At 39.7% G+C, this 23,367-nt stretch overlaps 1 protein-coding gene across 1 annotated transcript in view; it reads right to left on the bottom strand.

Annotated features, from left to right (window-relative positions):
- LOC136256269 (uncharacterized) overlaps positions 1-22,170 on the bottom strand; it is a 29,976-nt gene extending 7,806 nt beyond the window's left edge. Inside the window, exons 1-10 of the mRNA XM_066049195.1 lie at positions 22,013-22,170; positions 21,819-21,959; positions 13,620-13,693; positions 13,417-13,572; positions 13,191-13,365; positions 12,997-13,137; positions 5,623-5,696; positions 5,420-5,575; positions 5,194-5,368; positions 5,000-5,140 (exon numbers count right to left, since the gene is read on the bottom strand). Coding sequence (XP_065905267.1) covers positions 5,000-5,140; positions 5,194-5,368; positions 5,420-5,575; positions 5,623-5,696; positions 12,997-13,137; positions 13,191-13,365; positions 13,417-13,572; positions 13,620-13,693; positions 21,819-21,959; positions 22,013-22,097 — 1,318 coding nt within the window. The 5' untranslated portion in view covers positions 22,098-22,170. The remainder of the gene's footprint in view (positions 1-4,999; positions 5,141-5,193; positions 5,369-5,419; positions 5,576-5,622; positions 5,697-12,996; positions 13,138-13,190; positions 13,366-13,416; positions 13,573-13,619; positions 13,694-21,818; positions 21,960-22,012) is intronic.
- Between the last annotated feature and the right edge of the window lie 1,197 nt (positions 22,171-23,367).

Below are 23,367 nucleotides of genomic sequence, written 5' to 3'. Positions count from 1 at the left end.
AATGCATTTCGTGTGTGCATTTCGCGTTTGCGTGTACACGCATTCATGGCAGTAATGCACATGCACACACACACACACGCACAAGTAGTACAGCTATTATGAATGCTTACTTAGTAGCTACGACTGCTAGACATAGTATCTAGAGGGCTAATTAGTGTTTAGTGGCAGATGAGATGAGAGCCGCGGCTAAGCTTGACATAGCTTCAAATTCCTTTCAAGTTTATGATAGTTATCACTCTGGATAAACCATTTTACGTAGCTTATTGCCTCAAACAATGTATTCTCTTCAGGCGAATCTTCCCAAGAATTTTACGTAATAGTTATACCATGGCCATGAGGGATTTGCCTGATATGTATGCCCATGGTATAAGTAATATATACCACTCCCCAGGCTAATAGCCTACAATTACCCAAACCAATAGCACTGCAACTTGATTCTTTTTATATACATGCTTGACAAATTTGATTATGGTCACCAAAAAGTAACGTTGTGGATACGTTTGCTAATATAAAATGGGCAATCCTAGCACTACACGGAATTCCAGGAAAGGTTGTGACCTCCGATTTTACAAGTGTTTTAAGCTAAACTTTCTGTTTAGAATGTCTACTAAACATCTAGAGGGGTAAGCTTCACTGTAGAGGAATCTACTTGTGTTATCTGAAAAGTGGGCATGGCACATTTTACACATTTATAATTTACTTATTTTTATGAATTAATTGCTTCAGAGTGCCACTGGAATAGAAACCAGTTAAACCCCACCTGCACTCACAGGATATGTATTTATCAACACCTCAGCCTATGATATCCTACGGGTTTAACTATAATTTAATGGTACTGTAGGTCATAATTTAAAATGCTGAAAACACTAAGCATGGGGTTTGAAAGTCTACCAAAGGCAATGGAGTTTTTGATGGTGGTAGAGAGGCTGGCCTCCTACCTAGATGCTTGGATGGTGTTAACAGGGAATCTTTGAGTACTGAATGCAGTAGTAGGTTATCAGATACCCTCCAGGGAGGTGCCAGTGCAGGCTCTAGGGCCTCCAGAAGCTATATTCTCAAAAGAGCTGCTGAGAGAAGAGATAGAGTCCTTTCTTCAGAAGGGTGTAATCTTACATCAGACACACAGCCAAGAAGGGTTCTACTCCACTCTGTTCCTAGTCCCCAAGAAGAATGGGCAGACGAGACCTGTCATCAACTTGCAAGCATCTCAACCAGTGGGTGGAGACTCCCACTTCAAGATGGAGGGCATCTCGACTCTACGGAACCTCCTGAGAACTGAGGACTGGATGGTGAAAGTGGATCTGAAGGATGCCTACTTTACCATCTCCTCATCCACCCTCAGCACCACCAGTACCTGAGGTTCATAGTGGACAACAGGTGCTACCACTTCATTTGCCTCCCATTCAGCCTATCCTGTGCCCCCTGGGAATTTACCAAAGTAATGAAACCTCTGATGGCTTTGTTGAAGGTCTGGGACATAAGGATAATAATATACATCAACGACATGCTGATACTGGCAGAGTCCAGGGATACAGCAGTACAACACTTGGAAGTGTTGGTATTCCTCAATCCTAGTCTTCCTAGAAACCCTAGGCTTCATTGTCAACTAGGGTTATTGGTAGATTTACATATATGAAACAAGTAAACCTGTAGCATATTAGCTTATATAACTTAATAGTGAGTCTCCATATTTCATTATGGGCTTTTGGTAATACTTAAGTTAAAATAAGTGTTGTTCTAGAATATCAAGTAAATGTCATGGCTCCTGAACTGGAACTAGAACTGTAATTCTAAAAATTATGGTTCCAGAACTGAAATTAGAACCGTAATTCTAAAGATTATGGTTCCAGAACTGGAACTAGAACTGTACTTTAAAGATTATGGTTCCAAAACTGGAACTAGAACTGTAATAACTAGCTGATACTGGAACAAAACTAATCTTAAACTTATCAGGCGTTGATGTGTCTATTTTATCAGGACACTCTGTGTGGGGAGCATTAACTTCAGCTGCAGCGAGAGCCAGCGTTACGATGATTGATATCATGCAGGCTGCAGACTGGAGCATGGAATTGGTGTTTCAAAGGTTTTATTACTGACCCTCCCATGATGTGTCATGAGGTAGGACAGTGTTGTCATCTTCAGCTACTGGCCTTGTATGAATTGTTTTTTTTGTGACCACAATGTAGTGGCTCAACTTCACACATAGTAGCTAATATGTGAGACTGAGCCTTCTGAAATATGATTGCCAAATGGCTCAGATCATGAAGTGATTGCATACTATTTGTCATATATGACTGTCTCAGTAAAACCTGCTTAGCTCGCACTATTTAAGCTTTCTAATAAAACGCAAACACATGCTATAATTAAAACAATTTACGCATGCCTTAATTGTTTCAGCACTCAAGGTTTGAATCGCTTAAATCTATGCCATCGTATTTGCCTGCTCATGAAGAATTCAAATATCTTTGTTTAATCCCGTACACTAAAACACACGTGAGTTTGCTTACGTCATTGTAGACGAAAATATTAGAATCGTTGTTTGTTCACAAGAAATGCCTTCTTCCCTCTATGCACGAATGGTAACAGACAAAAACTATACCCTGATGAATTTGCTAGTTCATGGTGAACAAATTGAGCCAAGTCTCAACTTCATAGGCCAATGCACTACTAGTAAGCTATATAAAGCTCATGTAGTTTATTTCCTGTATATAGTCTCTGTGCAAATCGATTTTTGTTCTGTTTGTTCCTACTGTCTAGCACTATAACTTAACATATTAGGCTGAAACTTCAGCAACCCATTCTTTGGTCACTGTAGATATAACTAGTATATTAAAAATTATAAATTTAAAAATGAAGTAGGGTTTCAAGCTATAAAAAGTAGTGAAACAAGAGATGAACAATGGTAGCTATTACAGCATAGCTCAGTGTTAAATCTCTTCTGTGGCATGGTATAACAATTATTTTGTGTTCAATGCCAAAGTAGGGATTTCCCACTGAGCTATGCTGTAATAGCTACCATTGTTCATCTCTTGTTTCACTACTTTTTATAGCTTGAAACCCTACTTCATTTTTGAATTTATAATTTTTAATATACTAGTTTGTTTACTTTTTTTTGTTAAAGCATACAGCTAGCTATAAACATATGACTGTTTTATTAGGGCGATTGCTGTATTAGAGTATCTCTAGTCAGCCTGTGAAGAAGTGCTTGCCCCGAAAAGGAGTGTGGTCTTTGTGGTTTTGATCGATTATTAGACTAGAATATCTCGAATCAGCCTACCAACTTGAGGGGTGTGTGGTCCAAAAACAGATAGTGTAAAGGGGGCGTGGTCTCGATCTATCGATTGATAATATGTAGAATAAAGAATGGGCGTGACCTTGTTACTTATCGTGGAGTACTGGTACCACCGTACAGTCGGGACCGTACAGTAGCGTAATCTAAGCGCCTTAAATAATTTTGTGGCGTCTATTATGCTGCTTAAAGAAAGCGTTGATATGGAAAATTAACTCCTCGGTATGGTTTCGTTGGATGAAGAAGACAAGCAGCCTGATTGAAGATAAAAGAAAAGACAAGGTGCACAGGGTGCACACTCGTCGGAACCCCAAAAGGCACATCCCACCGGTGAGTTTGTTGTTGTGGTGTAAACTGGTGACCGTGCGTTGCTTCGTTTGGGCTCTAGGCTTGCGACTGTGGTCAGTGAGTGAGTGAGCGAGTGAGTGGGTGGGTGAGTGAGATGAAATTTCGAGTTTTGACGATTTTTAAAAAATTCTATATCCGGCCGCCAGTAAGTGTTTTCTTGTTTTTAACGCTACATTTGATACTAATATCCTTCCGTAAAGGTGATTTTCGTTGCGTAAGAAGTTTCTAAGCTGGTTTTTAAGGGCAGTATTTTTGGCGGTGCGTGTCACTTTTAATGCAAAGCCTACTTAAACAGTACTACCGTACTCTTTGATAGGGAAGCAATAAAAAGAAATTCGGAAAAGATGCAAACTAGGCAGGTTTTCACTGAGATGGTCACATATGAAAAAGGTGAAGTTGAGCATATCAGTGGTCCCACCCACCCCATCCCAAACCAAATGGGTTCACTAATTATAGGTCAAAGGTGTGAAATTTTCCATGCACGTGCGCAGAGTAGCACATGGAGCGCATGCTCATGTATTAGTGACTACTAACAGCTGGGAACTAGGTCAAACTCCATGATATCATTGATATGCTCGACTTCACCTTCTTCATATAATCCCAAATAGCATGCAACCACTTTGTGATCTGAGCCATTTGACAACTATTGATCTGTGGCTACTTTTTTTTGTTTCTACCTTATATATCCTGTCTGCCCCACACTCCTAAAGTGTGGAATAGTGTGGAATAGTGTGTGAAGAGAGCGTATAATGCTAATCCCTATATACAATTCACGAGCAGTTCACGAGCAGTGGACGTGGTCCTAAGACTTCTTTTGCATGAAATTATTAATGGAAACCATTGGTGGTAGGAGTTGGGAATTAACACTTTGAGCAAAGAAACGAAGAAAACTGCGGGCCTTAAAGAACAATGAAATGTAAACACCATCATCATAGCGCATGTATAGTACGTATTCCTATCAGGAAAAGATTGATTGTTACCCCAAGCTATAGCCAGTTTTCTTCCACGATTCCCTGAAGAAGTTATTTATATGAAAATTCGTTGAAATAACAAAATTTTAAACCAAAGAAACTCGTAGGAATCACTTTAGGGGTGGTTTTGAATCCATATTTAGGTTTCATTTTAGCCAACCAATACCACCAAATCACCATGGTTGATTTTGAGGTTGCTTTGTGTAGGTATTTTTTTGGCCATTACCTTGAATCTGAATGATCCCTACTATACATGTAAGTACTACCATTTCACTAGTATGATAACAGCAAGAGGCAAGCCTTGGGTGTGTGGCAATTTAAACACCTGCTATGTACTTGGAAACATGGATCAGTCCCTTTACATTACACACAACACTTAACTAGAAGTTACCTTCAGGGACATTCCTGCCATTATTGTACAGCTCTACCCAAGTGATGCGTTGTGACTTCTTGATGCCTTCCTTTTGTACTTTAGGATAGTCCTTGTAAAACTGTTCCGCTATATCAGTTAGCAGTTTTACTGTTATGTATCCTAACAATCATAAATGTTAATAGCATCACTAGGTAGTAGTTATAGAAGATAACCTCTTTTCTGTCTGTCTAAAGCGTTGAACACTTTACGCATCTTCACAGCCCACATGTCTGTGTAGCTAGTGTGTGTCACATCCAGTGGTCCATTCATCAGGTTGAATGGGTGTGACTTATTCTGCAGGTCTGTATAGTAGAACACCTTAGCATCCATCAGCTCATCAAATGATACCTGTAATAATATCATATGACATCACCGGCCACCAGCCACTACTAGTATTACATATCCATCACTGTCAGTGTCCATCAAGGTGAAAGCAGCAAGAGCCTGTTCTTCACCAGCCCTCCAAGAGTTTATCTTCATGTACTCATCTTTAGACATGTAGCCATCTTTCTTAAGATCCATCAGGGCAAAGCTATCTCTGAATGTTTTTGCAGCCTAGTAGTATCAGGTAGGATTGGTGACTGGACTATTAGACGTGTTACCTTTTCTTTGAAGTCGGGTTGGTTAACAGACACCCAGAGGTTCTTGATGAACATCTCCTCAGTGAGTTGATAGTCTGCAACAAATGTACTTGCTTAGTACACATGTACGCATTTTGACACTGACAAGTTTATTACAAAAGGCTAGACCTATGGGAGTACAACTTGAAAAATACATTAATTACAACAATAGTATGATACATCACAAATTCAAAAACAAGTACAACAAAAATTATTGGGTAGTTAAGAAACTTAAGGTATTTTACAAAACCAATCACTTAGCGAAGTTTGTATAGAGGTTTTGCAGGGGGCATTCACAGATCACATGTAGTGCCATTTTGAGTGGACCAAGTGGATTCAATACTGATACCCAAAATACATAAGAAAACTTGCAACTTGTTTTCCTTGAGCCTCAATGTCAGTTCTGCTACAAATCATCACTTGTTAGAATGGTTATTCTTTACTATGTAACATATGTCAGCGTCAAAACTGTAAATTGTTCACTTTTAAGAATTGCTGTGTAACGCTCGATACTTTATCCACTTGTAACACGAAAAAAGTCCCAAGATAATCGACAACCATAAGCGTTCACATGATTTGGGAAACGTCTCCTGCAAAACCCCTACAGATAAATGATATTAAAGAACTTACACTGTAGTACAATTAAGGGCCCAAACAAACTTGGGTTCGAAGGTTCATAAGTTAAAGTTCATGAACCTTTCGAACTTCTAAAGTATACATGGTTCAATGTTTACTACATGGCCAATGCTTAAAAACACACCATACATCTGTTTGACTTCTTTTACATTACTTTATATGATCATACTGTATACCACAAGTAAAAGTTACTCATGGTTACCAGGTTTTAAATACACTTTCAGATATAGTGCTGTACAGTTAAGAGAAGTCCTAGAAAATGTATTTTATGTTGTTTGAACTTGCGAATTAGACAGAAAATAAGTTCCCGTTGAAATATGGTGTGCATGTGCACCAGCAGGTCATGTAAAATGGGCTTATACATAGTGTAAAATGTGAACACGTTTTCATTCTAGGCTGCCAGGCATTGACGTTATAGCTACCTCCCACCCACCCACCCTCAGGTGTTGCTTCCTTAATGAGTGTTTATCTTCTAGATGATGACATTGTTTTAAAGTACAAGGAACAACATGCACACAGCGAGCACTTTGTTTGGCAAGGTGGTTATGCACATTGTTTTTCCAGACAGGCAAAAAAAAAAAAAAAAGTAAATGCTGACTGGTTTACTGAAATTGTGTGTGTGTGTGTGTGTGTGTGTGTGTGGTGTGTGTGTGTGGTGTGTATGTGTGGTGTGTGTGTGTGGTGTGTGTGTGTGGTGTGTTTGTGTGGTGTGTGTGTGTGGTGTGTGTGTGTGTGGTGTCATGGTGGTTCCTGGGCAGCAACTTATGTTGCTGGCGAACGCTGACAGCTGCTTTTTTGAACGTGTGGAGTAGTTCAGTTCTTTAAAGTGGTTTACTTGCTTCAAGCTTGCAACTTGAGGTCAAGTGTGTTGTGTTTTTGCACGAGTATGACTTGTGGATTGAACATGTTTTCGGGGCGCAGTCCTTGCTCTCGGTCCATCTTTTTTGCCACATGGACATTCGCACTCTTGTGGAGAGTGCTGGAGAAGACCGCAGAATCTGTAGGGTCAGACCTGATCCGAAAGCTTGCCATCTGCCGTCCACAGGCCCCCATTATGTTGATAGGAAGTTAGACTTTTTGGTGAAAGAATTGAGGAAGTTGAGAGTGGTAGTTGCTGGAATACAGGAAACTAAGTGGTTTGGACAGGATGTTTGGAATGCAGATGGATATACTTTGTTACATTCAGGACGCACTTTGCCTGGTGATGGTGAACCACTAACAAGAAATGAAGGTGTTGGTATTGTGCTTGATGAGAGTGCTACTGCTGCATGGAAGAATGCTGGTGAATCTTGGGAGGCTGTCAGTTCTAGGATAGTGACAGTTCGATTACAATTTGCACAGCATGGGTACAGAAGACATGGAGGTTCTAGGTAGACTAGTAATAGGTATTTATCACTGTTGTCTGTGTATGCTCCAATGGCCAAAGCCCCCCCCCCCCCTAAATGTTAAAGCAAAGTTTGCTGATGATCTTCAACGTGCCCTGGATACTCTTCCCGCTGGAGATATTGTGGTGATGCTGGGTGACTTTAATGCTCAAATTGGAAGAAGAGAGTCTGAAGATGATGTCTGGCAGGAGGTTAGAGGACTTCATGGAATTGACACTTGTAATGAAGCTGGTAAACAGCTCCTTGAGCTGTGTGCTATTAACAATTTGACCATCATGAACACTTGGTTTAAGAAGAAACAAATACGTCTAGGTACATGGATACACCCTGCCACTACGCAGGCTCACATGATTGACTTTGTGATGATGAAGAGAGATCAGCGACAGTTGTGTACTGATGTAAGAGTGTACAGGAGTGCTAGTTATTGGACAGACCATTATTTGGTGAAAGGAAAGCTAATGCTAAGTTTTTCAAGGAAGCAGAGGAACAGTGTCACTTGCGTGCCTCTTGCGGTGCACCTCCTAAGAAGTCAGGAAGTTAGGGACAGGTACCAACAGTCCCTTGAAGAACATTTATTACAACATCCATGTGATTTGGAAGAGTCAGTGGAGGAGCAGTGGCAGGCTTTGAAGGATGGAATTATGACCACTGCTGATGCAAGTGTTGGGCATGCTAGAAAGAAACAACCAGATTGGTTTATCGATGCTACCGATATACTTACACCTCTGCTGGATGACAAGGCCAAAGCTCGCCAAAAGTATTTACAGGTACAGAGTTCTTCTGCTAGGAGTGAATTTCGATTATGTCAGAGGTTAGTGAAGAGGGCTGTAGATGAGGCTAAGGAGGCATGGATTAGTAAGGTAATAGGTGACGCTGAGCATAATCGGGATGGTAAACTGCGGTGGGATTGCATTAAGAAATTACAGACAGCTTTTCATGGGAGACGACCTGCTCGTTCTGTTAGACTTCAGAAGCAAGATAGTAATTTAACTACAGGGCCTGAGGAGCTGAAGCCTTTATGGCATAAACATTTTAGTAAGGTATTGAATGTAACCAGCCAATGTAATCAACAATTGATCAATGAAATGCCCTCCTGGGAAACTATGCAGGGTCTTGATGACTCCCTACTTCTGATGAGCTGGGAGAAAGTGAAATGGGGAAAGGCAGGAGGCAGGACTGGTATTTTGCCAGAATTGATACTTTGTGGAGGCCCAGAGCTGCAACACAGATTGTTGAAGTTAATGAAGGAGGTGTGGAAGGTAGGATATGTGGTTCAGGACTGGAAGGATGCTGAAATTGTTCCCATACCTAAGAAAGGGGATCTTAGGAATTGTGACAACTGGAGGGGTATCAACTTATTGGATGTGGTGGGGAAGTTGTTTGGACGCATTTTGCAGGATAGACTCCAGTTGATTGCTGAGAAGGTCCTCCCAGAGTCTCAGTGTGGCTTCCGTAAGGGAAGGGGTTGTGTTGACATGATTTTTACAGCTAGGCAGTTATTTGAGCAGAGAACATGATGACTCTCTATTTACATTATTTGTTGACCTTCGTAAGGCATATGACTCGGTATGCAGAGAGGCATTGTGGCAGGTGATACGGAAGTACGGTGTTCCCCCCAGTGATGTTATCACTGATTAGATCATTTCATGATGGTATGACTGCTGTGGTGAGGGTTAGTGGTGGCACTACTGACTGTATTAACATTAGAAATGGGCTAAGACAAGGATGTACCATGGCACCAGTTTTGTTTAATGTGTACTTTGCAGTGATGGTTGCTTGTTGGAGGGGTTACTGTCCTGAAGCTGGGGTTATTGTGAAGTATAAGATGGGAAGGAAGGTGGTAGGAGACAGAACTGCTAAGGCAAGGCTTGAGGAGACTAAAATAACAGAATCAAAGTTTGCTGATGATGCAGCATTGTATGCAGTCAGTGGAGAGAGTAGCTATGACTTTTGTAACAACAGCAGCAGGATGGGGACTTACAGTTGGTCTAGAGAAGACCAAGATGATGTCAGTGGGCTGTACTGAGGCTAGGTCTATACAGTTGGAGGATGGGGTAATAGCTGCTGTGGACAATTTCATGTATCTAGGTAGTAACATCAGCAATGATGGTGAAATTGTCACTGAGGTGGGTGCAAGGCTGGGAAAGGCTGCAAGAGCATTTGGTTGTTTGCGTTCTTCCATCTTTGATAACAAGGGACTTGGTGTGCAGATTAAGAGAGGTGTATACCGTGCTGTGGTGTTGTCTACATTGTTGTATGGATCTGAGACATGGGTGCTGATAGGTCCTAGCATGTGACGTTTGGAGGGCTTTCATAATCGGTGTATTCGGATAAGTTTGGGTGTGTCTAGGACTAGGCAATGGAAGGAGCGGATAACATCTAGGGAATTGGCTAATATGTTTGGAATGAATGAAAAGATGGCTGAGATTATTGGTAAATATCAATGTCGATGGCTGGGGCATTTGGCACGAATGGGAAATGATAGAATACCTAAGCAGTTACTTTTTGGTGAACTGACTAAGATCCGTCCAAGGCATGGCCCTAAAAGACGGTGGAGAGATCTAGCAGTGATGGATGTAAGGACACTTGGGATTGAGGGAGATTGGTTTACTGTTGCACAGGATAGACAGCGATGGTCAACAATTTGTGAACAGATTCATTTACCTGATGATGTTGTGGAGGTTTGTGCTGCCAACAGATTCTCTCAGTCTCAGACATTTTCTTGTACATGCGGTCGTATTTTCAAATGTTCAGGAGACCTCTTAAGACATAAAAAGTTTTGTGGCATTCAATATCTAGACCATGGAAGCCTGGGAGCCCCTATGTTTCACTGTTCCTGTGGAAGAACTTTTTGTAGGAAAGGGGATCTTTCCAGGCACTCACAGTTTTGCAAGGCCACATAACCCTGATCATTAATCCACTAGTCATCCTATCCACGGGGGTTTACCCACCCAAGGATACTGTGATCATCTTTGGATGGGCAGCTACAGGCTACAGGTGTGTGTGTGTGTGTGTGTGTGTGTGTGTGTGTGTGTGTGTGTGTGTGTGTGTGTGTGTGTGTGTGTGTGTGTGTGTGTGTGTGTGTGTCCACCTACCTACCTACCTATCTATCTACCTACCTATTTATCTATGTTTGTCCATACGCACCCATGTGAGCTAAAGGTTTCATGGTAAATCAGCCAGTGTGTGAGGGGAAATGAAGGCTGTTTAAAACCAGTATTAAATTTCCGCATAGGCAAACCTTGCTCTGAGGTATTTTCTTCATGCCGGCTTGAAATATGGATGTAGCGAGTCTCTACACAGGTTGTGAACAGCCTTCCCATTGGGCTCTATTGGCATTAAACAACCGAAAATCGATGTAACTGGCCTTCTAGGCTGCTAGGAATAGTGTATTCCTTCAAGTTGAAAAGGGGTGTGTCCTTTTCGTACACGTACGAAAAAATGAAGAGCAGCCTTGAGGCTTTTCCTAGAGAATTTTCATACGAAAACACGATAGACAAACTATAAAACAGTTGAGAAGATACTTCTGTGAGTTGTTTGTGGTTAAAAGCAGTTTGTTCGAGTTACGCTTCCTTAGCAACAAAATAAGTAGTAATTAATGAATTACAATGTAACTAATGAATTACAATGTAATTAATAAATTGCAAAATACATATAATCACAAATTGATAAATCTGTATGCACTTTTAAAAAATACTATAGTATGCAATATTAAATAATTTCTTCTGAGTATAGGGATAGTATTAACTGGGTGCCTGGCTTTTTAGAAGTAGTACAACATCAACTTGTCTCCCTTGAGTTCACTTGGGCACAGTAGGCTCTAAATTAATTGCACAGTGAAGGCCCCCATCTTGCCTAGGTACATGGTTATAATTGTAAGGTGTTTGGTATTTTGCTGTTGTAGTAGTCACACTACTGTATTTTTTTCTTGTTTATGTACATAATACATTAGTGTTACAGTTGAGTTTTGTAAGTGTTGTTAAAGAACTTTGAGTGAAAGATCAAAGCAAAAATCAGTACTATATTTGTCATAATGAATAGTTGTAGGCGACCACAGTGCTACATGTATGTAGGAGACCACAGTGCTATATGGGCGACCACAGTGCTATATTGGGTGACCACAGTGTTTATATGGGTGACCACAGTGCTATATACGCAACTGCAGTGTCAGTTATAGAACTGTGGTTACGGAAGTTCTTTAAATCAGTTAAAGCACTGCCTTGCTTGTGCTATACAAAAACTATAGCACTCAAAAGAGTGGTCTCGAGACAAAATATAGCACTCGGCTTTGCCTCGTGCTATATTTGTCTCTTGCACACTCTTTTTCGTGCTATATGTTTTGTGTAGCACTCGCGGCAGTGCTTTAACTAATGCGTAATTGATTAAAGTAGTAGCTACCCTAGTAGCTGCGCCTGCAGCTGCACACTTATATCACCACTAAACTAAACCATCAACACATGACTTAATTAAATGCCAAATGCCTTCTGTCTGGCTTCCTCCATAGCATTATGCAACCATTGAATAATTCGAACTACATACGCCACATTCGAATCGAATGTTTGAATACAATTTACTCCCTACTTTAGATGCACATGATCTAAGTGTATCTAAAGGTCATACCAAGCTATAGCCAGTTTTTCTCCACAATTCCCAGAAGAAGTCAGTCATTTATATGAAAATTTGCTGAAGTAACAAAAACTCATAGGAATCATTATATTTAGCCAACCAATACTACGTATCAAATCACCATGATTGATTTTTGAGGTTGCTTTGTGTGTGTGTGTGTGTGTGTGTGTGTGTGTGTGAGTGTGAGTGTGTGAGTGTGAGTGTGTGTGTGTGTGTGTGTGTGTGTGTGTGTGTGTGTGTGTGTGTGTGTGTGTGTGTGTGTGTGTGTGTGTGTGTGTGCGTATGTATGTGTATTATTTTGGCCGTCATCTTGAATCTGAATGATCCCTACTATAAGTACTACCATATTGATTGATACATGTTATTCACCAGTATAACAGCAAAAGGAAAGCCTTGGGGTGTGTGCCGGGTAACAGCTACTTAAACACCAGCTATAAACTTGGAAACATTAAAAAGGATATGAGGCCAAGTATTGGGGCACCTAGGACCTGGGCTATATCGAGTGATCTGCCTGTCCAGTGCTAAAATTACATCTTAAATTAAAAGAATCACCATACTTTGGCTACAAATCAAATCAAATCCACTGTGCAAATTGTCACGTTTACACACACCTTCTTATCACACTATGCAAAGCAAATCCATAGCTACTCATTTTAGAACAAAAGGATCAGTCCCTTTACATTACACACAACACTTAACTAGAAGTTACCTTCAGGGACATTCCTGCCATTATTGTACAGCTCTACCCAAGTGATGCGTTGTGACTTCTTGATGCCTTCCTTTTGTACTTTAGGATAGTCCTTGTAAAACTGTTCCGCTATATCAGTTAGCAGTTTTACTGTTATGTATCCTAACAATCATAAATGTTAATAGCATCACTAGGTAGTAGTTATAGAAGATAACCTCTTTTCTGTCTGTCCAAAGCGTTGAACACTTTACGCATCTTCACAGCCCACATGTCTGTGTAGCTAGTGTGTGTCACATCCAGTGGTCCATTCATCAGGTTGAATGGGTGTGACTTATTGTGCAGGTCTGTATAGTAGAACACCTTAGCATCCATCAGCTCATCAAATGATACCTGTAATAATATCATATGACATCACCGGCCACCAGCCACTACTAGTATTACATATCCATCACTGTCAGTGTCCATCAAGGTGAAAGCAGCAAGAGCCTGTTCTTCACCAGCCCTCCAAGAGTTTATCTTCATGTACTCATCTTTAGACATGTAGCCATCTTTCTTAAGATCCATCAGGGCAAAGCTATCTCTGAATGTTTTTGCAGCCTAGTAGTATCAGGTAGGATTGGTGACTGGACTATTAGACGTGTTACCTTTTCTTTGAAGTCGGGTTGGTTAACAGACACCCAAAGGTTCTTGATGAACACCTCCTCAGTGAGTTGATAGTCTGCAACAAACACACATGCTTAGTATACATGACTGACAATTTCTGATCATTCATATACACTAATTAATAAGTTTCTACTCAGTGTCCAGCAGTACATGACTACTAAAGGTCAGAGTCACAAACATGTCCATCATACTTTGCCTCAGTCATGAAAGTCAGCAGAGTAGCTACAGTTACAAGGCATTTTACATTGTAGATAAAAGATATTAATACAATGTAGCTCACTGGCCCCCTATAATACAGTATGGTAGTACTTTATAGTAGGGATCAGCAAAGGCTTGCATTTCCCCGACAAAAATACAGTACGGAGGTACTTTATAGTAGGGATCAGCAAAGGCTTGCATTTCCCCGCCAAAAAAATATCAACCAAAAAACCACTCTCAGTATTCTCTCACAGGAACTTAGGAGTATTGGTTAGGTATAATCAAGCCCAAACGTGCCTTCAGAGTGACCTGAAATGTTTTCGACGAGTTTCTACGAAATTTATTTAAAAACTTAATTTTCTACTGACTGACTGACTAACTAACTAACTAACTTATGCCTTCAGACTAGCATAACTTGACAATGGTTAGTGCTACGGACTTTATTTCTTCACTTTTTGACGTCTCTTGGGCTAAACACGTGCCATTTATCATTTCCCAACCCGTAGGACAGCAAGAATAACAAAGCGCTTCCATTGGTTGCTCACAAACTGTAAGCATTAACAAAAACCCACAATCAAATACTGTGAGTTGCCTTATATAAAGAATCACAGGCCACTACTTTGACCTGCCTCAGCATCAAAGGCTCTTGTGGTTGGGGATGTATGTGACCAACTCTGGGAAAACCTGTCTTATTGCCCAAGACAGCAGGTTTGATTTTTCACCACAGGCATGAATACTCTATCAAATTTCACTGTCCAGAGTTTAGTGGTCTGGTTTTGCTGGCTACTTTTTCTAGGCCCTGTGACAAGCTGTACAAGCAGTCTGTGGTCCTGATGGAGCTCTGGCAACCTGGAGATGGTTGGATCTGGCTGAACTGCTCCGTGGAGTTGGATAAACACCTGTATTGTAAAATTCCTTTAATTTTAGCTGGTTTTGAACCCTTGTAGCCCATAACTTGGCCTAATGCACCACCATGCCCTCCTCTTCCATTTGGAAAAAAGCCTTTGTCTGCCCTACCACTCTGATTGGAGCTCGCTTGATATGTTCACCCTCACTAAAAACCTATCTAAAATGGCAGGAAACAATTGGCTACTTGTAGAATGGGTTCTCTGGAAGGTAAGGAACTGGTGTAAAGCGTGTGAAAATTCGGTACGCGTTAGAATTACAACGATACAGTATTTGGGTGTATCAATATATTGTCTCCATTGTATCACGATGTGGTGATATATCACACAATACAAACACATAGGTGTTTGTTGCCTTTTATGACATGAAGAGACCCTGTTTTCCTTCCAGAACACTAGATAATCATTTAGATGTAAATTTGGCAACTACCACATGCAATAATTTGATTCATGACAATGTCAGCCATTAAGATGTAGTACATTTCTAATGTCCATGCACCTTGATACTCGATATATCATGCATCTCTAGTACACGTAGCCTCAGCCATTGGCGAGCTACAATTAAAACCGGCATTTCTCCATACTTGGAAATAGGCAATAAGACTGTTTTTTGTAGAGCCAGTCACATATTATGATATATCCCGGTTATCTGTGAAGTACATGCAGTATAACCCTGTGTGTAGGAACTGTACTGCACTGCCACTCTGGTCTGATAATGGGCCACAGTTCACATCAAACCAGTTTCAAGAATTCTTCCACCAGTGGGGCTTCAGCCACAAGACTTCATCACCTCATTACCCACAAAGTAATGGCAAGATTAAAGCTACAGTAAAATCTATGAAAAAGCTTATTGCTACATCCTGGAACAGCCATTCACTAAATGAGTATACACTCCGTCGTGCTCTTCTCTAATATCGAAACACCCCATCATGCAAAGACAGATTTTGTCCTGCCCAGAAATTATATGGCTGACCAGTTTAAGACGCAACTCCAAAGGCTAACTGAACTGATTCTGACATAATCAAAAACACCAATAAAGGCTATGAGTATTTTTCAAAGTGGCTAGACTCTATTTTAGACAAACGTATGCACAGGAAATCATTCTTGGTTCCCACTGTGTTCTCCATGCTCCAAAGTCTGCCCCTCAATCGATCTGGAGGTCCAGTTTTTTCAAGTCAATGAGTCTGAAGGTATAAGAGCTGGACATCATCTGTGGTACTGTGGGGAGGAAATGTCTGAAAAATGTTGATCACAAAAGTTTAGAAACTCCAATTATTAGACAGGGATATTTTTGCTGCATGTAAGTGCAGCAGATAATGCGGAAATCTGTAATAGGGAAATTTGACTTGCACCAAAATCAATCAAATTTTCCCCTTCAAAACTTTGTGCCGTATGGTAAAAATAAATTAGGTATGTATTAAAATTTAAAACATCAGGTTAACATGGATGTACTTACTGATCCACCACATGTTATTACATAGCTAATTGTACTGATTGTGTTCCATTGGTAGATCCAGCGTTTTCCCACACTTCAAGTACACAGAAATCCTTCCTATCATGGCAAAGTAAGCTTGTAGCTTGTATGTAGCTACTTTACAATATATTCTATAGCTTGGGACCTCTTGCAGATAGATGTCTACGGCCTCAGAGGATTTAGTGAATGGTTTTTTGTGACCTACCCAACATACTTCATAGCCCCCCTGTGACTTTCAGGATTATCAGTAGAGAACCTGTTTAGCCACTATAAGCATAGCTCCGGGGGGAAGTTGGATGTGGTAAATTATGTTACATCCCGAGTAACACATCTAGTTAAAAAATCTGTCACAGTGGAAAGCAGTATTGGGACAAATCACTAAATATTATTGAGATTCCATTGCACAAAAGTAGGGTTTGAAGATGTGTCACCAGAAGCATTTAATCTCTCTTGAAAGCTTTCAACTCTTTCAAGCAGCAGCTCGTACACAGCTGATAATAGCGTCATCATTACTTTGCTGCTATCAGAAAAGGGTAAGATGCTATGATCCCAGAAATCAAGCTACCGTATTCTGATTGCAGCCACTGACTGTTGGGCACATTCTTCCAAGTCAATAGCTGTCAAAGAATAGCTTCTGCTCAGGAGAAATGCAGATGCCATTGTTACTGGAATTGTAAAAAAGGGTCTACTCCCTGCTTGCATTATATGTACAACTCACCAAAACGAACATGATGATGCAATAAAATATCATGCAACAGTATTTTAGCATCACACAAAGGATCAGCAAAATGCTGTAAATGATCTGCCAAGTATCGTTCGCTTAGTCTGGTACAAATGACGTCACTCAGCACTGACACATCCACTTTATTAATATAATCCACCAAACCTTGCCTTTCCTTCTTGTTGAGAGTCTTGTGCATTCGTTTTCTTGTTGGTTCACAGGGTTCAGGCACTTGCGACAAGGAAACTTGCTTTTTTGAACTGGAACTGTTGCTTAATGACAATACACCAGCTGAGTTGAGAGTTTTGCGTGTCTGTTTCTCTGCTGGTTCGCAGTCTTTAGGTGCTTGCTTTTCCGAACTTGAACTGCTGCTGCTTATTAATCCAGCTGATAATCGGTCGCTCTTTTTCGCCTTGTGGCTGGTGCTTTTTCCATAGGTTCATTGGGCTTTGCTTTTCTTGCTTTTCCACTCGCTGTGGTAAGCTGTTGAGGTTTCTTCCTGCCTTCTTTAGATGTCATGCTCCAACCGTTGATCACGTGTATTCTAATTCGTTAGGCGGATTGCACGTGCTAGACCATGCCAAGTTTACACGTTCTATAGGAAGCCAGAGGACTATACATGATCATTTTTGATGGGCAATACAGCAGTTCAATACTCTCTTCTCTATTATTCACTCTTAATAGCATGCATAAACTAAATTCCTTACTTAGCAGGATATTGTATTAACTGGACGCCTGGTTTTTCAAAGTAGCACAACATCAACTTGTCTCAGCAGCTGTACACCTCTTAACATGCATACTTGGATGGGTTCTCATTGCAAATCGTTTGCAGCCAGAAAGACACACCAGAGGTGTAATGCATGATCTTCTAAGGGTAAAGAGTGCTGCTACAACAAGTTAGATAAACACAAGGTCCAAATAATCACCAGAGCACACGATGAAATTCCATAAACGTGTTATTATAAGGGTTCTTCAATTTACAGAGCTGCTGGCAATAACAGTGAAAAAATTAATCAAGCTTGAGGGTGGATGACGATCTGTGGAATATACAGGTCATGAACATGTGGAAGGACTCAGTAAGCATGGGTGCATAGTTTTGATCCCAAAAAAGTATACAAACTTTACTGTAGGCCTGTAAAACAACAGAATAATATGATGAACAATTTGGCTAACATTTTGAATAAGCACAAATTTTCTCTCACTGTTTCTGAAATATTAATGTTTGTTTGACTTAAATAATTGATAATCAATCTCCAAAGAGTTGTTTCATGAACATGTCTGGTTCTGAGGTGGTTTTTAGGTGAATGCTCTATTTGTGGTTTTCTGGGTGATCCTTATTATGAACCACTACGGTCAAGAGTTTGTAATATTTGCACAAATATTATGAACTCTTGCTACTGTGGTTCATGATAAACTTGTGCATTTATATAATACTAGCACTGGTACCTGCCCTACGTGCAGGATTTGCTGCCCAGGTCCTTCCATTGCTATCATGCAATTCACACACTTTTATGTAGGTTCTACACGACATGAACAAAATGTTGAAAAAAGGTGCACGAAAAAGGTCAAATAAAATAGCAAAAAAAGAGCATGCCAAAAGCTGGATTTGCACCATGTACCATAGCTCGTATCATGAGCTATCATACAGTACGGTAGTACTGTATAGTAGGGATCACCAAGGTTTGCGTTTTCTTGCAAAAAAAAAAATCAACCAGAAACCACTCTAAACTTTCCTTCATGACAACTTAGGAGTATTGGTTAAGTATAATCAAGCCCAAATGTGCCTTTAGAGTGACCTGAAACGTTTTCAACAAGTTTCTACGAAAAAAAAGATTTTTTCTACTGACTGACTGACTAAATGATGCCTTCAGACAAGCATAACGTGACAATGGTTAACGCTACGGACTTGATTTCTTCACTGTTTGACGTTGCTTGGGGCCGACATGTGCCTTTTCGCCTACTGCAGTAGCTGTAATGCATGCATCATGGACTTACCTTTGCATCCCATTTCTTTCTCCACTATAGTGCATAGGTATTGATTCATGGGTAGAGCATAGCATGTCAATGGCTTCTCGCCTGCAGCCATACACATTTAATCCCTACCTCAGTCATCGCACTTATATGACTGAAGTAAGGGATTCCGTATTAGGTGATCTCCCTTGTTTCACTACTTTTTATTTCTATGATCCCTAAAATTTAAAATTCATAATTTTCCTTATACCGTATAGAAGGAAACTTAGGCAGGCAAATTGCAAGCTAAATTGCATTTGGTGAAATAAACTTTGTGAATTCAAGCTCAACCTTCAGCTATAAAATGATAATCTCAGGTACTATGAGTTAATTGGCGGGTTAAACTTTGGTGAATTTGTAGCAATTCGCCAACTCCGCCAAGTTTCCCCCACCAAAGTTTCCCTCTATTAGGTACTTGTAATATCTATGCATGGACATAACATGTTAAAAAGTGTGCACTAAGAAAACAAAAACATTCCACTACTGGGATTCAAACCCACTGCCTAAACCATCACTCATGCTTGCAAGTCGTGTGTTGTACCAGTTTTAGAATTAATTATTTATCCACACTAGGCCTGCGCCTATTATGCCGGCATAATCTTGAGAATAATAGGTCACCAATTTCATGAGAATAATTCCGGAATAATAGGATGGTTATAGGCATAATTTTAGAATAATCGGACGACCATGGGAATAATCGGTGGAATTAGGGGGCGTGTCTCTTCTTGATTACCTAGAAGAAAGAGTTAAGCTACTACAAATGATATAAAGCTGACAGGAGTGCTGGCTGAAAGGAGCTGAAAAGCCTCTAAAAGATCGATATACTCTAATAGAACGCTCAAATACTCTAATAGAGCAGTCAGATCTTTTCATGTTAATAATCTGCAGCCAGCATCAGGGATTTAACTGCATGATTATCTGCAATTCTGAAACTTGTACATCTTATACCAGTGTATCTTCTTCAAGTCTTTGAGCATTATTATCTACCTAACTTAGTAGCTATAAAGTAGATACAGCATATAATTATAATACACTAATAATTAAATACACTTCAATTATTACTGTAGATAGCTATTCTAAGTATGCTGTAACTATTATGGATAGAAAAATGGTGTGTAAGGTGGAATGCTTCATATATGGCTATTAATAATTCGGACAAAACTACTTATAGCTGCATCTTGAAAACTAAGTGACTAGCCACAGATATGTCTGAATGAGAATAGTTATGGAATAATAGGCTGGATACAAGAATAACAAAAAGAATAATAGGAGAATTTTTTGGGAAATTCTGGAAAGAATAATAGGTAAATTTTTGAGTATAATAGGCTCAGGCCTAATCCACACTCGCTTTCACTATCCTGCTTCATTTCTTAATTTCATTCTGGCCGTTCTACACTCCCACAGTGTGGAATATCGAGTGAATGGTGGGTGTGGCAATGAAGTTTGTTTCAGGTAAAATTGTTTAAACAAAAAAATTGACAGTGCAATTTGGGAATTGGCACTTCAAGGAACAAAATGGAGAAGACAGTGACAATAAAGGACAATCAAAGGTAACTCCATAGCGCATATATTGTATTTGTAGTGGCATGCAAAAAGGTATATTGTAAACTAAGGCGGGGAGATAATTTAGATAAAAGATAATCTAGATACCTAAATCACCTATCGTAAACCTGATAACGATTTCATTATCGAGATAATAGTAAATCTCCGTAATCTACTGTATATCAACCACAGTCAAATGAAAACCCAACAAATTAAATGACAAAATTTCTGACTTGACCAGGACCTTATGTCAACAAATATGTAAAACTGTGTTTATAATATTACATTATTATCGAGATAATATTGTTATCGAGATAAAATGGCTGTCACTTATCGAGATATGGGTTTTACTATTATTGCACAGCCCTAATGCAAACCCAAATGAAAGCTTCCTGTGAAAGAATTCGGGCTGTAGCTATTGTTTTGAAACATATTGGGTATCACTTGCCTAACAGTAACTATATGATAACTACACAAGTATACAAGGGAGATGATGCCAAAGATGTTATAGTTAAAAGTGGATGTGCAGAAAAGATTGGGCATATACTGGCTCCATTACTGGGAGATATAAGCTAACTTTAGCTGAAAAAGAATTTTCTGCCAATGGTTAAATTACTTGCATATAATGCCGCCCAGTATTTGGTGAAGTATAAATTTCCCCATGTAATGGAGAAAATCATTTTCTTTCATGATCAGATATTATTTATGCTGGTCAGTAGTCATGGGATTGGTAATTAGGACCTTTTTAATAAAGTACCCTCATCAGGGATTTACTGAGGGCAGTGTTTTAGAGGTAATTTGGACACTTATTCCTGTAATGGTTTCAATTGAAATTGCGTTCTCTTCTTTGAAGTTGTACTCTGGAAGGCTACAGTATACTATCTTGTTACAGTCAACCACATTTAGGCCAATTTAAGATCAATGGTACTATGAAACATGCAGAAAATTAAATTTAAGATCAACCTAGTATAGTTATGGTAGAAAAACTGTTGTAAGCTAAGCGATGTATAAGTAGGTTCCTACAACTGACCAGTTCAGTGTTTTTTGGATATATACATGTAGCCATAGCTATGGATTTGTAGGATAATAGGATGCAACTAATATGTCAATGTTGTATAAATTTTAAGGTAAAATATGTGGTATTTTATTTCAAACGATTTGAAATACATTAAATCTTACTAAATCCCATTTTCAATCCCAAATCTCTGTAAAGATTGAATCTTAGCTCTTCGTGTTGGACCCCCCGTTATTACCTTACTATGCAAACTCAAATTCACAGCTAACAGCTAAGCAAAAGGATCAGTCCCTTCACATTACACACCACACTTACCTTCAGGGACATTCCTGCCATTATTGTACAGTTCTACCCAAGTGATGTGTTGTGACTTCTTGATGCCTTCCTTCTGTACTTTAGGATAGTCCTTGTAAAACTGTTCCGTTACGTCAGTTAGCAGCTTTTCTGTTATGTATCCTAACAATCATAAATGTTAATAGCATCACTAGGTAATAGTCATAGGAGATGACCTCTTTTCTGTCTGTCCAAAGCATTAAACACTTTACTCATCTTCACGGCCCACATGTCCGTGTATCCACACTTCGGTTGCTCCATCACGAGTTCCTCCACGATCCGACCAAACTGTACGATATCAACAAACTCGGCTCCCTGAGAAATGAAAGCGACCGGCGTTGTTGTAACCTTTTAAATAGTCGTGTGATGGCATCAAATCAGCGCGAAATTTCATCAATACAAGGTATTATTGCATCAGACAAAACCTTGCTGCGTCAGTACCATTGCGTCAGTACACCTTATATTGCATCAGAAAATGTAGGAATTGCATCAGGCATAATTAACTGTCCGCACTGTTGCGCGCCGCTTACTGTAATTGCCTATTTACGGTTAGATCGTTTGTAGGTTTCTTAGGGTTAGGAATACGGGTAGCGCTAAATTCACGGTTTGCACTAAATTCACAACGCTTCATGCCCGACTGATTGATGTTTGCAGATGATATAAAGCTCTATCGTACCATCCGTTCTTCTGAAGGCTGCCTCGTGCTGCAAAATGACATAAATATCTTGCTTGACTGGTTAGTTGTTATCTTTTAATATTTTAAGGTCTTACGTATTGGCAATACTCCATACACCGGCAATTATACTATAGCAGGAATCCAGCTGGAGCTATTGGATAACATTCGAGATATCGGCATACAAATTGTCTCAAATTAAAATTTCATATTCAGACAGATATGGTAGTTAAAAGGCCTACCGGATTCTAGGTCTCATCTGTAAATCATTTGAGTGTAAAATTAAACTCTGATGTCATGGTAAAACTATATAAAACACTTGTTCGCCCAATTGTTGAATATAACAATGTCATATGGGGACCTTCTTACACACTTGACAATCAAAAACTTGAAAGAATACAGCATAAAGCAACCAGAATGATTCCATCTATCAGCCATTTATCATACTATGGCAGATTAAGACATCTAAACATACCATCTTTACAACACTGTAGACGAAGGAGTGATTTGATCTATTTGTGCCAAATTCTCAAAAGCAGTTATGACATAGAAAATCATTTATTTACCCCATCCACTTCTACTCAGTAACAAGAGGTCACACAAGGAAATTATTCAAGCATCACACTAATTCATATACAAGATCTAATTTTTATAGTAACAGAGTAATCAATCTAATCAAAAACAGCCAAGCTGTAAAAAAAGGTGCGGCCCCCAAAAAAGGCCATGGTGAAAAAAGATGTGAAATCCAAGGTGGCGGCCAAGAAATGGCTGTGATGGTAGGTTAATGGTTACATTTTAATAACAACAATTCAGGTGAATTTGGTGCCAAGACCAAATTCACCTGAATTTGGTGCCAAG

Source organism: Dysidea avara, chromosome 5 (assembly GCF_963678975.1).
Source record: "Dysidea avara chromosome 5, odDysAvar1.4, whole genome shotgun sequence".
Classification (NCBI taxonomy): Eukaryota; Metazoa; Porifera; class Demospongiae; order Dictyoceratida; family Dysideidae; genus Dysidea; species Dysidea avara.
Note: the sequence above shows the minus strand (reverse complement) of the source record. Positions and strands in the feature narration are given on the sequence as shown.